The 19,107-nt window shown below is 43.1% G+C and overlaps 1 protein-coding gene across 1 annotated transcript in view; it reads right to left on the reverse strand.

Annotated features, from left to right (window-relative positions):
• The window catches only part of LOC116399814 (titin-like), a 118,281-nt gene extending 99,180 nt beyond the window's left edge, over nucleotides 1-19,101 (reverse strand). Inside the window, 38 exon segments of the mRNA XM_031877234.1 lie at nucleotides 75-341; nucleotides 810-936; nucleotides 1,026-1,165; nucleotides 1,256-1,519; nucleotides 1,880-2,146; nucleotides 2,259-2,525; nucleotides 2,683-2,809; nucleotides 2,918-3,057; nucleotides 3,157-3,426; nucleotides 4,260-4,538; nucleotides 4,718-5,116; nucleotides 5,906-5,956; nucleotides 6,437-8,416; nucleotides 8,626-8,661; nucleotides 9,134-9,223; nucleotides 9,390-9,467; nucleotides 9,640-9,708; nucleotides 9,885-9,977; nucleotides 10,170-10,256; nucleotides 10,647-12,119; nucleotides 12,258-12,317; nucleotides 12,401-12,475; nucleotides 12,648-13,148; nucleotides 13,324-13,413; nucleotides 13,501-13,590; nucleotides 13,971-14,177; nucleotides 14,705-14,773; nucleotides 14,883-14,939; nucleotides 15,199-15,270; nucleotides 16,270-16,323; nucleotides 16,442-16,468; nucleotides 16,554-16,631; nucleotides 17,121-17,330; nucleotides 17,533-17,550; nucleotides 17,656-17,923; nucleotides 18,336-18,416; nucleotides 18,681-18,864; nucleotides 18,948-19,101. Of these exon segments, the coding sequence (XP_031733094.1) occupies nucleotides 75-341; nucleotides 810-936; nucleotides 1,026-1,165; nucleotides 1,256-1,519; nucleotides 1,880-2,146; nucleotides 2,259-2,525; nucleotides 2,683-2,809; nucleotides 2,918-3,057; nucleotides 3,157-3,426; nucleotides 4,260-4,538; nucleotides 4,718-5,116; nucleotides 5,906-5,956; nucleotides 6,437-8,416; nucleotides 8,626-8,661; nucleotides 9,134-9,223; nucleotides 9,390-9,467; nucleotides 9,640-9,708; nucleotides 9,885-9,977; nucleotides 10,170-10,256; nucleotides 10,647-12,119; nucleotides 12,258-12,317; nucleotides 12,401-12,475; nucleotides 12,648-13,148; nucleotides 13,324-13,413; nucleotides 13,501-13,590; nucleotides 13,971-14,177; nucleotides 14,705-14,773; nucleotides 14,883-14,939; nucleotides 15,199-15,270; nucleotides 16,270-16,323; nucleotides 16,442-16,468; nucleotides 16,554-16,631; nucleotides 17,121-17,330; nucleotides 17,533-17,550; nucleotides 17,656-17,923; nucleotides 18,336-18,416; nucleotides 18,681-18,864; nucleotides 18,948-19,099 (8,797 nt within the window). The 5' untranslated portion in view covers nucleotides 19,100-19,101.
• Between the last annotated feature and the right edge of the window lie 6 nt (nucleotides 19,102-19,107).

Consider the following 19,107-nt stretch of genomic DNA (forward strand, 5'->3'; position numbering starts at 1 on the left):
ATGAACGAGACAAAAACTCATGTTGAGAGAATTTAAAATGTTCCTTAAGAGCTGTTAATGAAAACCAGAGTTACCTTGTATGACGAGTTTGCCTGTCATCCTCTTGTCCTCAGCTTCAAACATGTACTTTGCTTCGTCGTCGTAGGCGGCCAATCGGATCAACAGAACGAACATGTTTCCTTCCTGGATCATCTCGTACTTGTCGTCGCTCTGCAGCTCCTGGGAACCTTTCAGCCAGCGGAAAGTCTTCGGAGCTCTCGACAGCTCCAGCTCGAACCTCGCCTCGTCCTTCTCGTACACCTGAACATCACTCAGCGACGTCAGGAAGGTCAGAGGAAGTTCTGAAGGGAAAAAACAACCAGGGGACGTTTTTACTTTGATTCAATACTCCGGTCAAGTCATAATCAGTCAAATAAATACTCAAATACAGGGGGAAAGGGCACTGTCCCCTAGATACTGTCTGTAATTACTGTGCACGGAAAAGACAAAAACATCTTCTAACAAAACACAAAATCTGAAGCATATGAATAAAGTCTTGTGAATAAAATATGTTTGAAGTATAAATCAGAGCTGTTTAGAATCAGTCTGAACTTGTGAAGCTTGTTGGGGTCCGAACACAGACTGAGAGAAAGTAAAGATGGCCGCTGAGGTTTCATTTTATTTGAGCTGCAAACTGTGAACTGGTTAATTTCATCATGAAAAGGGTGATGTTTTTAATAGATAGAACAATTTCCACGTCCTCCTAAATAATGAGCTGCTTAAAAGTCTTTGAAGTGAGACTGAGAGAAGATGAAGAAACGTTGGTTCACCTTTGACCTTCAGGTTAGCGGAACACTTGGCGTTGGCGGCGGTGTACACCACCTCGCCGGTCATGGAGACCTTACAGTTGTACAGGATCAGCGTGTGTTTGCCGCCCTCCTCGATGATGTCAACATCCTGTCAAAAAAACAAACAAACAGCTGTTAATAACTTCGGACAATCTCACGCGTCGACATAATGACCGTGTAACCGTTAGAGCTGCTCACAGAAGAAGGACTGAGGACTTCTCCGTTCAGCTTCCACTGGCCGTGGACGTCTTCCTCAGAGATCTCCACCTCAAAGCGAGCTGTCTCTCCGTCAAACAGCTCCACGCCATAAATCGGCCGGACGACCTTGATGTCCCGAGCTGGTGGAGAGAAAAGCAACGAAGAAGAAGACTTTAGACATTCACCTCCACGTTCAGACAGAATTTGAAAAATAGTTTCACCCCGTCTACCTTCGATGTTGATGTTGGCCGACGTCTTGTCTGTTCCACAGTCACATACGTATTTCCCTTTGTCGCTCTCTTCCACTTTCTTCAGGACCAGAGACCTGCGAGTTCCCTCCGACTTCATGACCACCATTTTGGAGGCGACGATCTCCTTCTCGCTGTGATACCAAAGGACAGGCACGTCTTTGCTGAGCTCGCAGTCCAGACTCACCTCGTCCTTCTCGGTGGCCGTGTAGTCCTGCAGCTTCACCACGAAGACGGCGTCACCCTCTGGAACAAGAACCAGGACCCAGAGTCAGTTAGTCTGTCGGCTAACGTGTCTTTGCACACCAAGAAGAGGTTAAAGAAAGAGTTCTTTGAAGAGTTATATGCAGCAGATATTTGGAGAAAATGGAAACTTGGCTTTATTCTTTTTGTGAATCTACAGGACTGATGTTGTGTTTCAAGAACTAGAAGAAGAAACTATGAAAATAAAAGCCAAGCCAGTCAAACTGCTTCCTTCTTTTATTAGAATAGTTCAGTCATTCCAGATATGAACTGTCGTTCTACAAGCTTGTAAGGGAATCAACAATGGAATCAATACAACATGTTTGTTGCTGTAGTAGAAGAAGGGAGGAGGAGCGTTGTTACCTATGACAGTCAGCTTTGCCGTGGCGTAAATCCCTTTGGCCTCTGCCTTTACCTGGCAGGTATCATCTAGAGTCAACATCCTCATTTCTAGAGTGTGTTTCTTTCCTTCCACGTGTGTGAGCACCGTTCGGCTCACGTGGAGTTTCACCTCGTTTCGGTACCACACCACCGGCACGTTGTCATGCGTCAGCTCGAGTTCAAACCGAACCGCTTTACCTTCTTTCACTGTTTGGTCCTGAAGCTGCTGCACAAATTTGAGCCTCATGCCTGAAATAAACGAGGTCGGTGCACACAAACGGGGGTTCGTTGCTGTGAGACACTTTAAAGCCACAAAACATGAAAAGACAGCGAACATGAAGCATTTCTGTCGACCTCTTACCTTCCACCGCCAGCTGAGCGGACGATTTGTGGCCCAAAGCCTCGATGGTGTACTGAGCCTCGTCGTCAAACTCACAGCTGTTTACGATCAGCATGTGTTTCATTCCATCATCGATTATTTCATATTTAGGGCTCGGGGTGACGATCTCCGCCCCCCTGAACCACATGACCTTTGACACCTCCTTGGTGACGGTGCATTCAAACTTGGCCTGTTTCTTTTCAGGCACAGAAACGTCCTTCAGCGGGTCAACAAAACCCATTTCGATCTCTGCGAGGTGCGAATAATTCTGCAGTTATTCACAAAAGCAGAAACACAGCCATCCCTTTTCTTACCGTACTCCATCTGAAAGTCCTTCATTTTCCTGAGACCGACAGACGCAGCAGACAAAAGTACAAACAAAGCGTTATTCGTGACAGATTCTTACCTTTGACAGTGAGCATGGCGCTGGTGACGGCGTTCAGGGCCTGATAGGAGACTTCACCGGCCTGATCCAGCTGGACGTGTTTCAACGTCAGGAAACGTTTCCTGCCTTCAGCTTTAATGTCGCAGCTCTGAGGAACAAAGAACAAACAAATACTTGAGTTTCAGGACATAAAACAAAGGATGTTCTTTGAGGTAAGTGAACGTTTCTGTCAGACCAGGTCCCTGTGAGATCTTACCGGAGACCTCATCAACACCTGTCCCCTTAGTTTCCATTCGCCGACTACATCGTCCTCAGATATTTCAGTGTCAAAGTTGGCCTCCTCCTTCTCGACCACCTCCACGCTGGAGAGAGGCTTCAGGATCTCAGCTTCACGCTCTGAAAAACCACAAAGAGTCCGTCAACAGGAAACACTCAACAGATGAAGAGAGACCCTTTTTAGGCCACATGGTTTCTCTAATGAGGATCTCCACCAACCTCCAAGTGTGAGTTTGGCTGTGTATCTGCGATCCTCCACCTTGATGGTGTACTCGGCGACATCGTCGGGCTGACAGTTGTTGACGGTGAGCGTCATGTCCCGTCCATCTTTGTGGACATCCACCTTGTCAGAAGGAGTGAGCTCCTTGTCTCCTTTGAACCACTTCCAGTTGGGAGTGTCCTTAAATAGCTCACATTTGAATGTGGCCTTGGCCTTCGGTTTCACATGCTGGTCCCTCAGAGGCTTCACCAGCCAGTCTTTGATGATTTCTAAAGGACGGAGAGGTCAGTAAAGTTTTACAGGTCGCCTGGTTACAGAGGCTGAAAGGAGTAACGGTGGTCATATTTTAAAACCACGTCTGAATTAGGCAGAAAAACATATCAACAGTTAAATCAACGTTTTAAATCTGGAATCTTTTTAACTGTTTGCTACTCTCAGATCCTTTATCTCGTTAACCGGAGAATCGAGATTCACAGATTAAAAAAAAGTCTTTTAGCTTTATCTTTAACAAAACGTAATAAACATGATCTGAGAGTTTAAGTACACGTTAATCGTGCAAATTTAGTGTTTTCTGAAGTATTTCCTAAATATTCGCCCTTGACAGCCAAGTACTCCTTCCAGAAAGGAAGAGGGGCTTATCTCCATAGATACGACATCAACCATGACAGAAATAACCACTATTACTTCCTTGAACCTGTTGTAGAAGTTCCAGATATGCTGGAATATGAGACTCAACACTTGTTAACGTTAGCTAGCTAACATGTTAGCTGTTAGCAGTTCTAATCTGGTCATGAACTAGCTTGTTTTTCCTGACGCCATCGTTGTAAAACATGTAACCGGATAACATTATCTTCTGAAGTCTTTGTCTTCACTTGGTTGTCAGCTCTAAGATTGATTAAGACATATTGTGTTGCCATAAATGGTAAAATGATGGACCCAATGGAAATTGAGATCATTCTGGCTAGTGCAGCTTCTAGTTTATGATTCTTGACCTTCATTCAGGTATTGTGTTGACTAAACTGAGTGGACATACACCTGGTGTTCGGTTTAAGACAAATCCATCCTCAAGGCTCATCTCTACTTCCTCCTGCTGACAGCTTACCAATCACTTTGACATTGGTTGTGGTCTTGACGTCTTCCTGTCCGTCCACCTCACATGTGTAGGCGCCGGCGTCTTCCTCCGTGGCGTTCTGGATGGTCACGGCATGCTGCAAGCCGATGATATTAATGGCTAATTTTCCGGCCTGTTTCTTAAGGAGGGCGCCGTTACGTTTCCAGGTCACATCTCTCTCTTTGTTCAGCTCACAGGACAGATACATGGGCTGACTCTTAATACAGGAAGTCTCTGGTTCCAGCTCCTTCAGCCATTTCACAGGCAGCTCTGTACAAAGATGAACGTCATTTAAAGAACAGTGTTGGCTCTACAATAAAAGCTGGGTATCATTCAGTGTCCTCCATACCTGACTTTAAGAACGTTTTCATGCCAACAAAATAATTTATTTAAACATGAAATACGTTTCTTTCTTAATGTCGTGACAATGTTTGTGTTGGATAGTTTACCTTCAACAATGAGCTTGGCTGTGCATGATATTTCCTTGCCGGCGTTCTTGGCTACACAGGTGTATTCACCGGTGTCGGACAGCTGCACATCAATAATGTTCAGCTTGCGATCTTTGCCGTCAGAGGTGAACTTGTGTTTGGGATCCTCGCGGAGGTTGCTGCCGTCTTTCATCCACGAGGCGATGGCGGTGGAGGGCGAGACCTCACACTCGAACACGGCAGACGAGCCGATGGACTCGGCTTCCTGCAGCACGATGTCCTGAATCTTCTTGATGAACTTCAGGGGGACGGCTTTGAGTTTGAATCCTGCGAAGGGTTCCTCTGGTGGCGACGGGCCCTTTCCACCGGGCTTCAGGCCGCGGCCCCTTCCACCGCCACCAGGAGACGGGGTCTGTCTCGCTGCAACGCCACATAGAAAAGCTCATCGAGTTAGTTTCAGATATGATGGAGAGGGAAGAAGAATCAGACATTGGACAATGGGATGTCTTGAAGACCTACCGTGAATTCAGTCATTCAGTTGAATTACATTAAAGAAATGTCTGTTTCAAGCCAACAGTGTTAGAATAAACGATTCTGTACAGACTGTGAGTCATGCAGAGTCACTCTTTATGAGCGTCCAACAGGATTCTTTGAAGAACGTCACAGACAACAAACCACACAACAGAGAGAAAGATGTCGAACATAGATAGATTACACTTCAGCTGTGTGACTGAAGAAGAAGTAAAGATCTGTTTCCTTTGAGTCTTAGTTGAGTCAACATCTATCAGAGGTCCTAGAATAAGGTGTCAACATCAAGGCCAAATTTTCTACCTATTACGAATACTAGTGTGCTGATGTCAAACAAAAGCAGCGCTCCTATTGGCTGGAATGTAAAACTCCCTGTTGAAAAGATCTGGGTATCAACATTTGAGTTTTGGTATTGACATATACAATACATTTACTTAGTTCTCCACAAGAACTTTGCCTGAATAGCAAAAAGATAAGAAGTCTGCTCGAGGTTTGATACGCAGCCCTTTACTTTTTTGTAATCTTTCGAGCCAAGATTAAAAGCTTAACACAAAACATCTGGTTATGTTTAAACAGGACAAGACAAGAACACTCATGAAGGGAGCGAGTGAAGAAGCTTCAGACGTTACATCGCACAAAGAGTAAACCGTTAGTACACATGAGCTCTAACTGAATTCATACCCCCAAGTCCTCGGCCTCGGCCTTTTGGTGGCTCCTCGGTCGGTTTTCCATCTGGGCAAGAAACAATAAGATGAGTTTTAAGTGTCTCTATTTGAGATTGTTGTTTGACAGAAACCAAGATGAAGATTTAAAGGATGCCAACATGATAAATCAAACACAGGTTCACATGAAGACATTGAGGGGACATCACACAGATGAAGAGGATGAAGATGGAGAGAAATCTCTGATAAACAGATGAATTATGAGACAAGATGAAGACAGAGCAGAGGACTAAAAGTATTGTAGTGTAGTGAATAAGATGAACATGGGTGAAGAACAATACTCAACACTTGATGTGGACACATTTGAGGACAGACACACGATGGACAACATGAGATCATCTCAGTAGACGGACAGACGGACGTATGAGCTTGAGATGAACTGATTAAAAAAAGGATGTGATGAAGATTAGATGAGTCTCTTGAGATGGATGGATGATGGGGGGGGGATCCAGAGTCATCAGATGAGGAGTTTTGCCGGCCCTCGTCTCACCTCGTTTGCCGCCGGGCATTCCTGGAGTCTCCAACGCCCCATCGACCCCTTCACCTTCCCAGTCATCAGCGGGAACCAGCTCCCAGCCCCAGGCCTCCTCCTCTTCTTCCTCTTCTTCAGCCTTGTCTTCAAACACCTCCTCTTCCGGCTGGGTGGGCACCTTCTTCATCTGTACGGCTCCAGGAGAAACCTCCTTCATCAGGGGGATCCGAACCCTCCCAGGTGGCTCTGGTTGAGGAGCCTCCTCTGGTGACGGCTTCTTCGGGACCTTTTTAAGGGTCACAGAGTCTTTTGGTGAAACCGTTTCGGGAATCTGTTTAACTTTTTCAACTCTTGGCTTCTTCTCGGTGGGGACGTGCTCAAGTTCTTTAGGTTTATCAAATTTTGGCGACGGAGTCTTCTTTAGCTCGACCCTCTTCAGCTGCTCGATAGGTTTAAAGGGCTTTTCTTCTTCTACCTTGTCTTTAGACACTCTGGGCGAAGGAGTCTTTTTGAGTTCGACACCTTTCTTCAGGGTATCGGTTTGTTTTGGTGGGATCTCTTTCTCTGCTGGTTGCTTTCCTGGTGGACTGGGCTTCTTGGGTGGAACAGCTGGCTTGTCTTTCTCCTGAGGTTTCTCATACTCTTTTTTAGGCGTTGCAGTCTTTTCAACTTCCCTAAGAAGTTCTTTAGGAGTTTCATCTCTTGGAGTTTTACTGGGTAGCTTTGTTTTCTCTTCTTCTGGCTTTTCTTCAGGCTTGGAAACTCTGGTGAAAGGCTTTAACATGACCTGCTCTTTTTCTTTCTCTGGTGTAGAAATAACTTTAGGTTTTCTGCGAAGCTTGTCAGCAGCTGAAGGTTCCTCATCTTTGGGTACCCGATCAGGCTTTTCCCTCTGCTGGATCTCCTTCTGGTCTTTGCTGGCTTCAGGAGTTACCTCTGGACTCGTCACCGGAGCATCTACATCTTTTCTGTGTTTTATAGCAGAGGTTGTTTGGTCTCTGTGTGGTGTCTCAGCTCTCTTGAATGGAGTGTGTTGAGTATCCGTTGTCGCCTCACCTTCTTTCTCAGCTTTCTCAGGTTCAGCTCTTTCGGGTTTCTCTGGTTTTTCAAATGGTTTCAGTGTCACAACTTCTTGCTCCTCATCTTTCATTGGCAACTTCTTTATTTTCTTTTTTGTTAAATCTGGTTCAGGTTTTTCACTTTTTGGCGTTTTAGGGGTTCTTATCCATCTTGATTTCTCAACTTCTGCCTCCAGATTTTCAGGTTCCTCCATATGACCCAGATCAGAAGCCTCTTCAGCTGCAGTGAAGACTCGTTCAGTTCTTCCAAGTGTTAAAACCTCTCGATCCGTTCTATTGCGAAGCTTCTGAACGGACATTTCTGTGTCGTAATGCCTCGTCACTTCAACTTTATGAGTTATGACTTTCTTCTCTGGCTCTTTGGGCTTCGTTGGAACCTTTTTTAGTTTGATCTTCTGTGGTTCTTCTTCTGGTTTCCCTGACTTTTCAAATGGTTTTAGTTTGGTTGAGTCTTTCTGCTCATCTGCCTTTGGCAGTTTCGTTATTTTCTTCTTTTCTAACTTTGGAACCTCAGGTTCTTCCTCTTTCTGTGGTTTTGGGGTTCTTGTCCATCCTTTTTTCTCTATTTTCTGTACAACTTCAACCTTTTCAGCTTCTTCAAAATAGCCTAACTGAGCCGTCTGCTCCTCTGCAGTGAAGACTCGCTCAGTTCTTCCCAGAGTTATTATCTCTCGATCTTCTCTGTCATGAAGTTCATGAACCGCTAGTTCTTCGTCTTGAAGCCTCGTCACTTCTGATTTTTGAGTTTCGACTTGTTTCTCAGGCTCTGGAGCTTTCACTGGAACCGTTTTCAGCTTAATGACCTCTGGTTCTGGTTCCTTCTCTTTGGGGACTCTGGTGAACAGGGTCTTCTTCTTCGGCGATTCGTAGGTTTTTGTCTCTTGAACTGGGATCTTACCCATTTGTGTAAGAGGTGGTGCTGTGTTTGAGGCAGTATATACACTTTTATAACATTCACATAGAGATATACAGGAAACACAACACCTGACACTTTTATAACACAGGATTCACACACATTAAACATGTATATAAAAAAGAGATATCTTTGTTGTTTATGAGAGAATATCTAACTTAGCAATGTGGATCAATTGCTGCCCTTTAAAAATAAAGAAGCTACTATTTGTATACCTTTAGTTGGTCCAGGTGCTGAAACTGGTTCCTTGTCTGCAAGAATTTAAATAAGATCAAGATAAGTTTACACAATGCAAACCAAAGAAGAGGTTGATTTATTTTTGACACAAACACTTGAGTTAAGAAAGTTTGGCATGTGTTGGTTTCTTGTTTCCAGAATTATTTCCACTTAAAGAAAGCTATGGATGTTCAACAGGAAGTTAGATGGTAGCATGAAAGTAACTCCAGATGCACCAAGAGATGTTTTAAAAAGCATTTCAATGGTTATTTGGCCTCATTCAACAGATACTGTTAATATGAAATACTTGGATTGGATTAGAGAACGTAAAACAGAGTTCAGTTTGTACAAACAGACCAACAGACTCAGACATAACTGGATATTGATTGCATTTCTTAGATCAAAGCTCAGATTGCTATGTATGAAGAGGCGGTTGTAAGAAATCCTTCAAAGCGGGAGACAAACAGAGGAGAGCAACATAAATAAAAGCTACAGAAGACATGTTACCTTCAGGCAGAGACATTTTCTCTGAAACAGGAGAGGGTTCAGCCTTTTGGACTATTGGAGACGGTTTCTTCACCACCGGAGCAACTTGAGCTACAAGAACGCCAACTTGATTAAATGACTGGCAAAGATCTGACGAACAAGCAACTGACAGATACTTAAAGAAAACAGACAATTTCAAGAGTTCGGACCAACAGATTTCTTTGAGGCCGGACAAACAGGAAGTTAAACAACAGATATGACAAACAGAATGAAGTACCTGCAGGAGGTACAACTTCTTCTGCTGGAGGTTTTGGTGTTGGTTTTGTTGTTAGTTTCTTTTCTTCTGGAGGAGACACTTAGGACAAGATACCAAAGGTCACGACCAAGAGAAGACATTCAAATAGATTAAAGATGTTAAGAGTGATGACAGGAACAGAACCAGACAACATGGAGGGTTTCTATCTTCAAACACACAACGCAAACAGGACAGTGTGTTTAAGTTACACAGAACAAAGTAAAAGAAGTACCTGCATGAGCAGCAGGAGTTGAAGGTTTTGGTGCTGGTGTAGCTGGTTTCTTCTCCTCTGGACAAGACACTTTAAATACAAGATGCCAAGATCACGACCAAGACAACAACATGGTCAATGAAGAGAAACAGACTGAGGACACAGTAGACAGCAAGTGCAAGAGCAACTAGATAAAAGCCAGAAGAGAAAACAAACAGACATTTACTTTACAACAACATACAGTAAAAACCAAGTGAAGAAACTACCTGCAGGAGGAGCTACTTTCTCTGCAGGAGCAGTAGGAAGAGGTGAAGGCTTTTGTTTTGGTGCAGAGGGTTTCTTCTCCTCAGGGGGAGAAACTTGGGGAATACAAGATGCTAAAGTCACGACCAAGAACACAAGATATAACGAGTGACACGGAAAGTTACAAATATGGAAACCCGAAGACAAGTGAGACAATAAGAACACAAACAATGGACAAACAGAAAAACAACATAGCTGACTCTTGATGAGCCAATGAAGAAGAGGAAAGAACAAAGTGAACTGAATACCTGCAGGAGGAGCTGCTCTGGCTGCAGCAGCAGGAGGTGAAAGCTTTGGTGCTGGTGCAGCTGGTTTCTTCTCCTCTCGAGGAGACTCTTTAAAATACAAGATCCAAGATCACGACCAAGACAACTACATGGTCAACCAAGACTTAGTGGAGACAAAAGATGATTTAGACATGAATTAACAGCACAAACAAGAACAAGAAGATGTGAAAGAACTTCAGCTGATGAAGGAAAAACAAAAACTCAAGAATGAAAGATGTTAATAGACCAAAAAAGGTTTATACCTGGTTGAGTATTAACATAAAGAACATGTTTCAAAGACAATAGACGAAGACAGATTATTGTGAAGATTAGTGTTAAAAGTTTTGTTTTTGTCATTGAAGATGGAAGATGTTAAAGTGACATTAAACAGAAGTCTTTAAAAGAGGGGTTGATCTCATGTCGATCAGGAGCCTAATCGGCTCTATTAAGAAAGAATACCTTTCTGAAGAGTTTGTTGTTGACTCTCCTGTGTTCCCTTCTTTGTTTTCTTGTCATCTTCTCTTACTGATGGAGGTTTAACTGCAGAGGTTCTTCCTTCTTCAGGTGAATCCACCTCAGGGGTGATCAACTTTTGTGCCGGAGAAGCCGGCTTCATGGAAGGAAGAGTTTCTTCTTCAGGGGTTGGAGCTTTCTTCTGTGGTGGTACTTGAGATCTTTTAGTTGGAGCAACTTTGCCTTTAGTGATGGGTTTCTTGGGTGGAGTCACTTCTTTAGGGAAGAAGTCTACTTCAGGAGCAACAACAGCTTTGTGAAGGGCAGGAGAGGCTTTCTTAGGAGGCAGAACCGGTTCTTTTGGCGGTGAAATGTCTTCCTCAGATAAGACCATTTTCTCAGCTGAAGGAATTCGTGTTGGTATCAATCTTGTTGCTGGGACAATTTCTTCTTCTTCGGAGGAGGACACTTCTTCCAACAGAGGAGTTGGTTTCTCCAGAGGTACGATGTCTTTAACATACATTTCTCCTGCTGCTTTGGAAGATTTCATGATTGTAGACTCCATCGTTTTAGGGATTATTACTTTTTTTTTGGAAGGAATTTCTTTTATAGGATAAGAAATTGTGTTTTTGGGAGGAGTTTGTGGTAAATCTTCTGGTGTACGAGCTATCAATCTTACAGATCGAACATCTTCCTCTTCAACAGAGTCGGCTTGCTTAAAAAGAGAGACATCTTCATGCACTCTAGACTTCTGTTGTGCAGTGATTTCTTTAGATGTAGAAGGGATTTTATGTTGAACAAGATCCTCTATTGGAGAGACGGTTTCTTCTTCATCATGAAGTACCAACACAATTGATTCAGTAATGTCTCTCTGCTCGGCGTAAGTTGAAGGGATTTCAGCTTCCACATGTTTCTTTTCTTGAGAGGTTTTCTTGATGGCCAGTAACTCTTTTTGGGATGTGAACCCAGAATCTGGAGGAGGAAGTACTTTCTTCGTGGGACGAGTAATTTCCGGTGGAGGTGTGACGTCTCTGTTTGATGGAAGAAGGTCGGCTTCCTTCAGAGGTGGAGAGACGGAGCTCAAAGACAATCCTTCTCTCCGGTCCACTGCTTTGTCTTCTGGAAAGTCTTCTTCATCATGAGGTTGAATTTTCTCCAGTTCAGCCTCATGTTCAGTGTATTCTGGCTCAATGTCCTCCAGTGGCTCTGTGTCTTCAACCTGCTGAACTTCACAGAACCATGTAGAAACCTCCTCGTCTTCCTTTGCAGAAACCATTTGTTGTCTTATCATTTCTTCTTTAACAATTGACTCCCTGACCTCTGCTCCCCTTTCATATCTCCTGACTTCCTGTTGCTGGTGTCCAACTCCTTCTGGCTGAGGAATCTTCTCTCCAACACCCATCTTTAGAGTCGACTTCCTGCTGTATTCAAGCACTACGGTTGTTTGCTTAAGATCAGTCTTTGGGGGAACTGGAATAACTTTAAGAAGATTGAAGATTTGCACCATGGAGCGGTGGCCAAGAGGAAACACAAGACAAAAACCATCAAGACACAAAAACCCAGATTTCAGTGTAAGCCTCATTTTATAACTAATCTGTATGTATTATGAATCACTACCTCTCGGCTGTGGTGCTTCTTTAGACTGGACTAATACTTTTCCAGAAGGAATAATCTCATCTGGTTTCAGAGACAAATAAATAGTGTCAGTCAGTGTTTGATATTTGTGTTTTCTAAAAGCACCTGAGAAAGATGAAGCATACCTTTGATGGGTGTTTCCACCTTCAGCTGTGTTTTAGCTAGTGCTGTTGTTTCCTGTGGTATCTCCCTCTGTTCTACTGTTTGGTGATTGTTGTGATGTAGTGAACAGACAACACACACAACAGCTCAGACATCAGGACAAAACCTCAAAGGATTTAGCTCAATAGCTCAGAATTAAATATTCAGATTGTGAGTTAAAAGATCAAGAAGTGGAAGGATTAATTCAAAAAGATTTTCAGACGTATCTACCTGGTTGTGGAGGCTTTTCTGATTCTGGTACCCTCTTTGGAGTTTCGAAAACCTTCTTTGGTTCTTCTGAAACCTTCTTTGGTTCTTCTGAAACCTTCTTTGGCTCTACTAAAACCTTCTTTGGTTCTTCTGAAACCTTCTTTGGCTCTACTAAAACCTTCTTTGACTCTACGGAAACCTTCTTTGGTTCTTCCGAAACCTTCTTTGGCTCTACTAAAACCTTCTTTGGGGTTTCTGAAACCTTATTTGGCTCTTCTGGAACCCTCTTTGGTGCTTCAGGAACCCTCTGTGTTTCTTCTAGTACTTTCTTTTTGGGTTCTTCTGGTACCCTCTTCAGTGTTTCTGAAACCTTCTTTGGCACCTCAGCGACCCTCTTTGTTTCTTCCAGAACCTTCTTGGGTTCTTCTGGTTTTGGTTCAGACCTCGGTGCTTCTGGTTCAGGTTTACCAGCCATCATATGAGGTTTTCTTTCAGGTTCAGACGTCTTCGGTTCTGAGACAACTTTGAAGAACATTTATGTATAACATGATTATCTCGTTAACCATAATTTGAAAAATCAAACCCAAAGGTGTCGCACTCTAACGAGTGCTTAGCATGCTTAAAGATATTCCTAGAAGAAAAACACAGACAGAAAACATAAGAACAAAGAAACCTGATAAGAGCATCGTTTTAGTACCTTTAGGTGGAACAGCTTCAGACTTGGGTGGAGTAGCTTGTGGTGCTGATGTACGAACTACAGGCTCCTCTGGTCTGGGTTCATCTTGCACTTAAGAGAACATTATGTATTGTTTAACCTACAGCTGATGAAAGATCACGAGAGGACAACTGAAGACTTGAAGTCACCGATCAATACCTTTAGCTGGAGGATGTTCTGGTGCTGAGGGAGGAACCTTGGTTGCTGCTGGCTGAACTACAGCTTCTTCTGGTTTTGGTGGTTCTGTTGCTTTAAAGAACATTGAACATGTTCAGTAACCTGCTGTAAAACCACTGAGGCTTCAACAGTACAACCCACTCTGACCAGACTGGTTTGCATCACATGACATCACAAATCAAAGATGAGACACTTCAGTTGTCTGATGGTTTGACTCCAGCTGGCAACATTAAGAAGTTTAGTATCATAAGATTATTGTAAGAACAAGGTGAGGGCGTCGTTATTGATACTCTACTCTACAGTCAGATACTAAGACAAGGTGTGAAGAGGTTAGTAGAAGAACATCAAGAACAATCAAGATTTACACAAACCTGTTAGAAACCACTGCAACGTGAAACACAAAGAGAAACACAAAATGTAGAACACAAAGTCTTCCAGTTGAACCACTTTACCTGTCTCTTTAGGGGTGGCTGGTTTTCTCTTTGCAGGTTCAGCTTCAGGCTTCGTTTTCGGCTCTTTCATCTCAGGAACCTTGTGTTTCTGAGGAGCCACTTTAGGCTCAAGAGGAACCGTTTCAGTCTTTGGTGGACGAGGTTCAGGTGCAACCTTTCTGGGAACCATCACTTGATCTTGTTCGGGTTCGACGTAAACTGAAGGTTCTTCAAGGTTAACAGAGAAATATTACTGTGAGTCAACAAGAGGCTTCAAGAGTCAAAGAGGTGAAAGAAGGAGAAGATGACTCAGCAAGACAGAAACAGACGTAACAGACAGAAAGAAGCTCTGAACGAGTTTAGACAACATGAAGTCAAACAGACAGGAAGAGAAACACGAAGCTAACGAACAAGATATCAAAGAAAAAGGATTTTATGATTGATGATAGAGAGATTTCTCTCTCTATATATAAAGTATGCATAAATACTGCTGTTATAAATCAACATCTATAAAAGATATAAAAGTAATCATCATCAGATTTACCCAAAGAATAAAAAATAAAACTCTGCAACTGTCGTGAAAAAGGTGTTTCTTATCAATGAATATATGAAAACTGCTTCCATCATGTAAAACTATAAACATGTGTCCCGTTTGTCTGATGAAGAGTGAAGAATGTGAGCCGATAGAGACTCTGTGAGATCAAGAACAAAGAAAACCATCAACGAGTAATGAAATACTTTGATATGAACGTTACCTTCTGGAGCTTCTTCTTCTCTCTGAGCGCCGATCATCTCCTCACGAAGCAGCTTCTTTACTTCAGGCTCTTTAAAATATTATCACCAAGAATCTGTCATCACTTTAGCTCTTTAAGAGGAAGGCAAGAACAAAACAGGAAGTACATGAAGGACAAACAGGAAGTGGTGAAAAGATACCTGTGACTGGAGGCGGAGCTACAGGTTTCTCCTCTGGTCTCATGTAAACCTCAGGAACTTGGAAGATGAAGAAAGTTCACGTTAAAAGTGTGAAGGCCGAGCTCTACTTTCTACTTTCTAGTGAACACAAAGCTCTGCTGAGGGTTAATACGAGCGTAAGAACAAGAGGAAGAAGACATGAAGAAGAAGACAGACGAGACTAAAAGAAGATCTACAGCCAATCAGCAAAGAGAAGCTTCTAGAAGCGTTACGAGAGAAACAAACATGGCGGCTAACAGATCTGAGATCAGCGGCTCGGTAGGGTTGCGGTTTGTACCTGCAGGGACTTCTTCTCTCATCTGGACCTGAGTCCTCTCTACTGTTTCTCCAACAGCTTCTCTCTCTTCTGCTAAAGGAAGAAAAGTCAACTTAGACGTGGGAGACCTGAGAGCCGCCTCTGATTAAAGGAAGGAGGTTCACAGCAAATCAACAACATTCACGAGGAAACAAGGAGACGAGATGAGTGAAGGACGAACACCTGAGGATGGAGGATTATGAGGTAGAAGAAGAAGAAGAGGGTTGATACCTGAGACGAGAGAGACTCTTCTTCTACATCCTTAGAGAACAATCAGAGAACTTCTAATAATCTTCTTCTGAACAAAGTGAACTATCAGAAATATGTATTTCACTTCTGGGATCAAAGGTTTGAGATCAGAACTCACAAAACGGGCTTTAATCTCAAACGCTTATTTAAAAGAAGACTTTTTGATTTAAACTCACGGAATTATGAGAATAAAATCTGAAAATGTAAAACATTAAAGTTAGAAATCAGACTTTCTTTTCAACATTTCATTTTTAAGTTAAAAATCTGATTCAGATTTTTTACTTTGACTCAGAACTGAAATCTCTGAAATAAAAATCTGGATTCAGATTAATTTCAGATTTGAATTTAATTATTTTCATTTTAATCTCAGAATTCTGCCTTGAATTAAAAAAATAATTTCTTTAATCTTAGACTTTAATCTTGACTAATTCAGACTTCTTTCATCTGAATCCTTTCATCTCAAAGTGTTTCACTTCATCTCTGAGAATAATGTCATTTATTGACCTTTGACATTAAAACCAGAGTTCACACTAAACCTCGTGAATTTAACTTGATGATTTAAATCCTCTTCTGTTGAAGTTAAATCTTCACACGTTGAAGAACGATGTCTGAATGAATATGAAACGAGTTGAAAACGATCACACGGTTATTGAGGATGAGGATGAGGAGGATGAAGATTTTAGGACGGTGAATCACAATTATTCACTCAAATTAAGAGTTAATGAAGTTTATAGTTAGTCCTGATGTCTTTAAACTGTTTGTACCTTTACGTTTAGTACTACTAATATGTATTTTAAGACTCACCTCTAACGAACAGAGAAGCTGCTTCTGGAACAAGAACCGACGAGTCGGTGACGTCTGAAGGTTCATAAACACAACTTCAATCAGCTCATATTTATTTAATAGGACTAATATTAAGTTAGTGATTGAAACGTGTTGAGTTTGAATGTAACACTTAGTTTATTAAAGTACTCACCCTGAGGAACCTTCCCTAACTCAAACTCTGTGAAGGAACAAGCGGACATGAGATTAGCTCTGAGCGAAGAGGAGCTTCACAAACGTGATCTAAAGGAATCGAACGTACGGACCTTTGTCTGACAGGTGAAGCTCAGCGGAGCTCCGAGCTTCTCCCATCGGCTCCAGACGGGCGATCACCGAGTAAACGCCTGACGGAGACATTCATCATGCTCGTCATATTCATGATGCTCGTCATATTAATGATGCTCGTCATATTAATGATGCTCATCATATTAATCATGTTCAGATTAGAGCCCGAGTGTAACGTAAAATATGAGTCAAATATGTGAAAAATATGTGAAAACGTGCGAAAAATACATAAAAACTATCTGAAAGAAAAAGTTAGTAAAATGTCAGAAAAGATATATAAAATAAATAGTTAGTACAGATGAGTAAAATATGTTCCAAAAAAAAAGTTTAGAATGTTAAAGATTTTTTTAAATAATTAGTAAAACGTGTCTTTAGTCAGACTTTCTATTGCTTTTCTGTACATCTCCACATGATAAAATGTGTTTATAAACTGTTCATTACTTTATATTATGAAGTAAAACGCAGCAGATTGGGAACATTTTGAAGTATTTTTCTCTTTTCGTTTGTAAATAATAAATACTATATAAATACAAAGTCCAGCGTCTGACCTTCGTCCTCGGCCGTCACGTTACGGATGGTCATAAAGTGACGTCGGCCGTCGGTCTTGAAGTTATATTTGGGGCTCTCTCTGAGCTCCCATGAGTCTTTGTACCACGCGACGGTGGCGTCGTCGAAGGACACCTCGCACTCGAAGGTGGCGCCATGGCGTTCGCTGACCTCGATGCTTCGGATGCGTTTAGTGAACTGAATTTGTCCGGCTAAAAGCAGACGATCAGAGTCACCGTCTGACTTCACAACATGAGACTCATGTTACATTGATTGGATGTCATGTATGTAAAGAATTAATATTAATACGATAGAAAAGTATCGAGAGCCGGCGAATATAAAAGAAACACAGAACACAAAGAGAACCAGCAGGTTCTAAGAGATCAGTTCTTGGTGTTAGTCTGGAGGACTCACCGGTCTTGGAAGCAGCTCCTGATAAAGACATAAAGACATAAAGGAGTCGGACATGAGGACACGTTACAGACGGACAGACAGCGTCCGTCGGACCGGACAGGAAACGGCGGCGCTCGGACTGACCTGTGACGGTGAGCTTGGCGTTGGATATGTGGGCGCCACACACCACGCGGTAGTTGCCCTGGTCTTTGACCTGGCAGTTCTTGATGAGCAGAGTGTGGTGCTCGCCGACACTGCTGATGTCGTACTTGTCGCCGGCATCCAGTTTCTGGGTGCCTTTGTACCAGGTGAGGGTGATCTCCGGGTAGTTGATCCGGATCTGGCACTCGAAGGTGGCGCCCTGGTTCTCGGTCGTAGACTGGTCGCTGATGTCCTCGATCACGGAGACGGGCTGAGGATTCAGAACCTGGTTTAAACTCTGGTGGAGACTAAAGTGTTTGTCATTTGTAACCCTGAAACAGTTTAATTCCAGAGGAGGAGTCTGTTAAAGGGCCGTGCTTGGATTTTGCCAAGAACACCAGAAATTCACACAAAATTAAAAATGGCCGACTTCCTGTTGGGTTTAGAGCAAGGTCTTGTCCCAATGTCCCCCCTAAGACCTTAAACCTGAACCCTCAGGGACTTACTGAGGTCACTCGGTAAGTGGTTGGGTGTGAGAGACTTTAGGGCTTCAAATGGTGTGAATACCAGTGGTGGGCCGTCAGGGCTTTAAATGATTCTTTATGTTTGTGAGGATCCAGGATCTGGTTCATGGACTGAATGTGAACTCCTGGTTCAGTGTTTGACTTGTTGTAGTCGGTTACCTCTGTGGCGGCGCGTCCCTCCAGCTGCTGGATGAGTTTGGCCATGTCCTCCTCTTCAACCCGGCCGCCGTGCTCCACTTCCTGCAGCGGGAAAAAACCCACATTAGCTTACGACGTTAGCTTACGACGTTAGCCCCAGTCATTGTGGTTCATCTCCTGTGATGGAGGAACAGTGAACCCTGTTCTCTTTCTCTCTAAGAGTCACATGATCAGATGGATACCACACTCATACAGCCAGCTGGTTAGCTTAGCATAAAGACTGGAAACAGTTAGCTCTGTCTAAGTTTTGTTTAAGTCTAGATGGACTCAATAACGTCTGATCAGAACTCATTAATACTCTCTCACCACTTTTGTGGTCTCTGTCTCCTTCTCCCTCTTGAGGAACTCGACGGCCTGCAGGATGACGCGGAAGTCGTGGATGCCGTGCTCATGAAGGATCCTCTCGTAATCTTTGGGGTCCTGACCTCTGAGCAACTCCACGATATTGAGGTCTCCTTCTTTCTTTGGACTCTTCTGCTTGGAGGGAGTCCTGACAAAAGCACACAATCAGAGCAGGTATTTCAATTGATCTGTCCGCAACGTCCACAAGTCAAATAAAGAAATCCGTCTGACCTCTTCAGCCTCGTCCTCATGTCTCCAACTCCCGCCGCCGCTTCCTTCTTGGTGACCTCCATCTCTGCGCCGCACTCGATCTCTCCATGTGTGCTGGTGGCGACGCACCTGTAGAGGCCGGAGTCGGACTTGGTGACCTCTCTGATCTCCATCTTGGCGT

Source organism: Anarrhichthys ocellatus, unplaced genomic scaffold, assembly GCF_004355925.1.
Source record: "Anarrhichthys ocellatus isolate YVR2014 unplaced genomic scaffold, GSC_Weel_1.0 scaffold130, whole genome shotgun sequence".
NCBI classification, from domain to species: domain Eukaryota; kingdom Metazoa; phylum Chordata; class Actinopteri; order Perciformes; family Anarhichadidae; genus Anarrhichthys; species Anarrhichthys ocellatus.